General features: G+C 63.0%; 1 protein-coding gene across 1 annotated transcript in view; it reads right to left on the bottom strand.

The window, feature by feature from the left end:
* LOC104985883 (cyclin-G-associated kinase-like) overlaps positions 1-6173 on the bottom strand; it is a gene marked incomplete at its 5' end in the record, with an annotated part of 31747 nt that extends 25574 nt beyond the window's left edge. The window contains 6 exons of the mRNA XM_010836279.1: positions 307-430; positions 1765-1822; positions 3353-3465; positions 3755-3890; positions 5051-5140; positions 6048-6173. Of these exons, the coding sequence (XP_010834581.1) occupies positions 307-430; positions 1765-1822; positions 3353-3465; positions 3755-3890; positions 5051-5140; positions 6048-6173 (647 nt within the window). The remainder of the gene's footprint in view (positions 1-306; positions 431-1764; positions 1823-3352; positions 3466-3754; positions 3891-5050; positions 5141-6047) is intronic.
* Positions 6174-6538: the final 365 nt, after the last annotated feature.

Genomic DNA, 6538 nt, shown 5'->3' on the forward strand with positions numbered 1-6538 from the left:
GGTCAAAGCCAAGATCACTTGGAGGATGGCACTGCAGGCTGCGTGCGTGGCTGCCGTCTCCGTGGACAGGGCCACCCTCAGGAGAGACGCGGCCCGGAGCCAGTGTGTACAGTCTCCCACACACGCCCTCCAGCACGAGGGCAGAAAAGTGGTGACGCCTGAGCTCGCGTGGGGGCCAGCAGACGCTGAGCACGCACGCTCACCCGGCCCTACGTGCGGGTTCTGCACGTCTGGAAGCAGGTCTGCACCCAAGGCTTCAAAACTTGCACAGCAGAGAACCCGCGTGCCTGTGCACCCTCAACTCACTTGGCAACGGACTGGATGACTCTGGAGGAGGTGTCCTTGATGTTGGTGAAGAGGCGCTCGGTGCCCCCACGCAGAATGTCCAGGAACCCGCCGTAGGGCTGCTCGTACTCAGCGACCACCAGACCTGCCAAGCAGAGAGAGACCTGTGCAGAGCTCCAGGCGCCGCAGCGGCCTGCGTGTCCCTCCACTGGGGCCAGGCGTCCCCCACATGGCCACCTGTGCTCCACGCCCCGGCACGGGAACCAAGTGGGTAGAAGTGAGCCCAGAGCAAGACCTGGGTGCGTCAGTAGGCCAGAGCCTCTGGGTGCGTCAGTAGGCCAGAGCCTCTGGGTGCGTGAGGCTGTTCCCACGTCCCAGACATTCACTCAACTCACTCCCACTGCCTGCTGGGCACCAACGGGACCCCGCCTCTGACGAACACACGCTGGAGCCCAGCGGGGGTGACCAGGCTGGGACACAAGGTACGAACACGCCCAGAGGCGGAGGCTGCAGGTGCGTGGGGAGGGGAGGGGGCAGGAGCAGGGCTGTGTGGGGCACAGGAAGGCCAAGACCAGGGTCCAGGGCGCAGCTGCGCATAACTCGCGCTGAGGACACGAAGGAGGGTCCACGTGCTCCCGTGCGGGGGGCCTGCGGCCTCTGGATCCGGTGGCAACGCATGTGTGACACCTACGCCAACCCTTTGCCCCGCACCTCGTACGCATGTGGGGTGCCTGTCCAGGCACCTCGAGGTGGCCCCCAACACTGCACCCCAGGGAGGCAGCTGAGCCAGAGCCACACTAGTGGACAAGGAGCCAGGACACGGGCCAGCCAGCTGCCAGTATCAGCCCTGGAGGCGATGAGTTGCAACATGACCCCGACAGTGAGGTGGGGATGGCCCTGGAGACACGGGGCAGAGGCGTGTCTGGAACCTTCCAGGCCAGCTGCACTCAGGGCTGGCTGCACCGGCCCCCAGAACCCCCAGGCTAACTACCAGATCAAGAACAACCCTCTCAGCAAACACGTCTGAGCTGTGAGCCAAGTCCACTGGCCTCCCGCCCACCGCCAGACCCACCTCCCCACCCGAGTCCACCTCATGGTGAGCAGACGCTGTCCCTGTGGGCCCCACAGAGCCGCTCTACTCCCTCACACACCACCTCCGGGGTCACCCCCAGGGTCACTGCGGGCTGGCCTGAAGGCACACCCGCATCTCACTGGGCAGGGGCCACGTGCGCCGGAGACCTGTGTGGCTGCCCAGTCCCCCAGGGGCCCAAGGCTGAGGCAGCCCAAACGCAGGCCCCCCAGAGCCCCTCGGGCGAGGCTGGGGCTCGAAGGACCCAGGCTGCCCGATGGCCGGGAGGGGGTGGACAGCAGGCGCCCGGCCTCTGGCCCCCTCGCCGGTCCTGAGCCTCACCAAAGGGCAGCCCTGCTGAGTCTTAGGGCAGCTCAGGACCCGTGAACCAGGGTCCCAGGGATACTCACTGCTGCCCGTGGAGCCGGGAGGGGCCGCGTGCCCGTAGCCTCCGTTCTGCTCCAGGAGCTGGAAAGGTGCAAACTCAGGTCAGGCCGGGCGCTTGGGACACGTCACCCGGAGTCCACCCTCTTCCACCTGGCTCACTACAGAACCACCAAGGACCCCCCCAGGGTCTCGACGAGTCCTGGACCCCGGGGCTGATCCTTGGGGCCGCCGAGGCACACAGCTCTGTTCACAACACAGGCAGTAGCCGTGAACCCACCCCAGCCACCAAGGCTGCAGGCCCTGCCGTCGACAGGACACAGCACGGGGACCCGTGGAGGCTCGGGCAGGATGACCGCCATGAAGTGCAGCCACAGAGCACAGTGCGGGTCCTGTGGGCTGAGCCCGAGGCCACACCAGCTGCCATCCTAACACCACAACCGCCCTGGAGACACGAGGCACCCCGTGACGGGCCCAGACGAGCCCACTCGAGAGCCGGCCTCACGCTCACCCGCCCAGAGCAACTGCAGCTCCGTGTCCACTCTCTACAAGCTACCCAACGCTTCCTTTGAAGCCTCTTGTAGAGTTTCAAAGAGCATTTTTGCTTTCAGGTTAACGTCACATTAGATTTAAGAAACACTGTATTATGGTCTCTGTGGTACGTGATGCTCTGAAAGTGGTCAGTGATAAATGGAATGCTCTAAAGAGTCTTAAAAATAACACCCACAAAGCGTCAGGCACACGTGTCTTAGCTCAACTGTGTCATTTAGTCAGAAATCCAAAACTTCATTTTGTTGTTTCATCAGCTTCCCGAAGACACGGAGCACCTCCTGGTAGGACTGCAGGCTCCACACCACCTCGGAAGCTGCAGGGAACGTGCTCCGAGGCTGCAGGCCCAGGCCGCGGGGAACGTGCTCAGAGGCGCCAGGCCCGGGCCACAGGGAATGTGCTCAGAGGCGCCGGGCCCGGGCCGCGGCACACAGAGCCTCTGACTCTCCTGATCCCTTCCCCATGGGCTCCTGCTTATCCATCAGCCCAGCCTCCTGCCTGGTGGCTTTCCTGGTCTGAGTCCACCGGGGCTGGTGCGCCCACGCTGCCCCAAGGACCTGCTGACTTTTCTCCCACAAGGCCTTAGGCAGTGGGTGTAGGGATGGGCTGCTGTCTGGCCCACGGGTCCCTGGCTCTAGATACACTGAGAGCAGCATGTGCTCGTGAGCCCCAGCGGAAGAGGCCTGTGTCCTTCCCTGGGCACTTCTGCCCTCCTTGTGGAGTGTCCTCGGGGGCACACACAGGCTGGCTGCCCCTGGATCTTGGGCCCAAATACCACCCTAGACTTGAACCACCCAGGTGCCCAGGTTCTCTGGAAAGACCACGGGGCAGCCCAGGCCGACCTGCCTCAGCAACCCTCTCCTCCTCGCTGCTGGCCTCTCTGAACCTCACCTGCTCTGAACCTCTGAGCCCCGCCCCGGGCTCTGTCTCCCGGCTCCAGGAACCCCACAGCGCGGCACACTGCCCCTGAGGCGACCCCGGGGGCGCCTCCCTCCGCGAGAGCCGAACCCCCTGGCTCTAAAGCGACACAGACAGCGTCGTCGCGAGCGGCACGTAGAGGCCCACCTCAGTGATGGGTGACTTGGGGTTCACGTTGCGGGCGGCCGCGATCTCCTGGAGCTGGTTGACCAGCTCGGTGACGGACAGCCGCTCCTCCGGGTTGACCTTGAGCATGGAACCTACGGCAGAGGCAGAGCTCATCCTAAGGGCGGCCGGGCTGGGGCCCCGGCCAAGCAGCACTGATACTGCTGCCGCAGTAACAGAAGTAATTGTTGCTATCAAAGCTGATATTCCTAGGATAAGCAAGACCACCCCCTGCTCTGCAGGGCAGGGGGCCCTGGAGGCCCGTGTCTTGCTTACACTACTGATTTTAAAAGCAAGCGGGGAAGGACGATGTGAAGAACAAGATCAGCAGAAGCTGCCACTCAGGACACGTGCTCAGGTGGGGTATGCTGCGCTGGGACTTACGGATGAGGCTGTGGAACACGGAGTACCGCGTGTCGTCGGCAGGGATCGCATACTTCCCGTTGACGATGCGAAGCTTCGCTCCGTCCTCAAAGGGGTGCTGCCCGAAGCAGAGCAGGTACAGGATGCAGCCCAGGGCCTGTGGAGACACAGAGGCCTGCCGGCTCTGTCCGGCCATGCCTTGCCCGCTGGCCATGGTCCACATTCACGGGGCGCAGAGACCAGCCAGGTCAGCGCAGCCAAAAAAGCCCAACCCTCCGTTCTCTGATGAGGTCCTTTCGAGACACCAAGCTCCTACCCCAGGGTGGGATCTATCTGCCAAGTGGCCGTTCTGAGGGCGAGTGGCAGGGCCTCCTCTGGGCTCGAGCTGAGCGCCAGGACGAGTCAGGGGCTGCCAGCCCTGCACCCAAACGTCAGTGTCCCCTCCCTGCCTCCAGCACGGCACCTGCCACAGGAGGACAGGGAACCCAGACTGTCCAGCACGGTGAGGGGCAAGTGGGGCCCAGACCAGGCCAAGGCCCGCCTTCCAGCTCATGCATGCGGTCCTTGGGCTGGGACAGGCTGAAGGTGTCCACTTGGGGTTGACCAGCTCACGCGTGTCCACCAGTCTCCACTCACCAGCACAGGGTTCCCCCGCAACGGCAGTGCCGCGGGTCGCGGGCCTGATGGGCCTGGATGGGAGCCCTGAAGGGGGGGTTCAGGGCCCCCGAGTGCTGCTCTCAGGGCACCAGGGAGGCCACAGGGCACCCCGGATGGGCAGGAGCAGTGCTCCCCGAGCTCCAAGCCCTCATGCTGAACCATGGGATCAGCAGACACCTGCTCAGTCAGGCCCCGCTCAGCGTGCACAGGGCTGCCCTACACCGACGGGACGTGTCTTAGACGACGGGCCTGACCTCCTCCTGAGACCCTGGGCCTCGGGCCCACTCACAGCTCTGGCATCACCAGGTCAGCGCACAGCTGCAAGGCCATCCGGAAGGCCCAGTGCTGGCCACGAAGACTGTGGCTCTGTGAACCCTGGCCGACAAAGGGGCTCGGACCATGTGAGCTCAGGTCCAGGCATGCAGGAATGCCCTGTCTTGGGCTGGGCCTAGGCAACACCGGCCTCCACCCCTCAGCACCCTGCCGTCAGCGCCTGTCCACTAACAGCGTCACAAGGGCCGCAGAAGAGGAGAAAGAACCACCAGAGGAAAGGAAGAGCCAAGGAAGAGGAAGGGAAGCCGAGGGCCGGGCGGCCGCAGCCTCACCCAGGGCCCCGGGGGGCCAGTCAGGCTGCCCAGGGACACAGGCCAGCTACCTTACCCAGATGTCCTGCTTCTCGCCAATCGGAAAGTTTGAGTACAAGTCCACAATTTCCGGCGTCCTGTACATGGGGGTCGTGTTCCTGGTGATCTAGAGAGGAGAATGTGTCAGAGGAAAAGGCACAGGCCCGTCACAGCTGCTGTGGCAATCCCGGGCCACAGGGCCTGGCGCCGGTCAGGAGGCCTGGCCGGGGCGGTCACACAAGGCTCTGCACGGGGGCCCCGGAGCATGCTGAGCACACGGGACCAGCACCATGTACGCGAAGAATCGGCAACCGCGACAGCGCTGCCCAGGGGTCCTCGTGAACCACCGACAGCGGAGGAGGGTGCATGGTGGGCAGGGGTCGCAAGGCTTCAGGACCTGCTCCAGGCGCTATGACCCAGAGCTCCAGGGCGAGCTACAGACCAGCCCCAGGGCTCACTGCCCACCCGCAGGCAGAGGACGCGTCTGCGGCTCTGAGACGCGGGTGCTCCCCAGGGAGCGCGGTCTCCAGGGAGTGTGCAGAGCGGCGACGGGGAGTAGGCGCTGCCTGTGGTAGCCCTGCCTGTTCGTCTCGAGCTGCTCTCTGCCACTGCGCGTTCTGGGGCCGCGTCTGCGAGCTCATGCACCCAGCACGAGAGCACAGTGTGAGTATGCAGACGGCCGCCCGGCCTGGGGGCGTCTGTGCCCACTCAGGGGCACCTGCTGTTCACACGGGCTTGAACTCGCCCACCAGTCTCCCGGGGGGCTCCTGTGGTTAACTGCCAAACCACCCTGAAGACAGGTTTTTACGTGATGCTTTAAAGCGCCACGTTTGGGATGACTAAAGCCCTGCAGATGGACGGAGGTGATGGTTGCACTTCGACGTGGATGTACGCAGGGCCACTGGACTGCATGCTTAAAAACGGTTATGGTGGGAAATTTTATGCTGCATGCTTTGCTACATCAAGAAAAAAGCAAGGGAAGAGCCAGCCGGGGCAGGTATGGTCGGCGGTGGTGTCCCGGCAGCCACACTCACCTCCTCCTCCACCAGGGCCCGGCGCTGGGCGCTCCAGCTGTAGTCTGGGTAGTGTGAGATGGTCGTGGCACTGCCGAAGTCGCACAGCTTGATGGTCCCCTGGTTACTAAGCAGTAAGTTTTCAACCTACAAAGTTCAGGAGACGGTCTGTGAGGCCGGGCTGCAGGCTGCGCTATGGACAGCACGGAGCCAGGCAGGCAGGGCCCGAAGGGCAGACTGGCCGGGGGTCTTCTGGGCAAAGGGGACACTCCTTTCTGACCAAAATCGGTATGTGTACCTTAAAATGGGACATTCAGATAAACAAAGTTAAAATCCACCACGGATCAAACATAACCTAGTAATGTAGGATATATACAATAAGAACCCTTAGAAAACTTAAAAGATGAAAAAAATTAACATACCACTTAAAAGTCACCGAACACATTAATAACTGAGGAAGAAACCCAACAGAAGATACAGAGAAGACCTCTTATTCAGAAACTGTGAATAAA

The sequence above is a fragment of the Bison bison genome, unplaced genomic scaffold (genome assembly GCF_000754665.1).
Source record: "Bison bison bison isolate TAMUID 2011002044 unplaced genomic scaffold, Bison_UMD1.0 scf7180017845651, whole genome shotgun sequence".
Classification (NCBI taxonomy): Eukaryota; Metazoa; Chordata; class Mammalia; order Artiodactyla; family Bovidae; genus Bison; species Bison bison.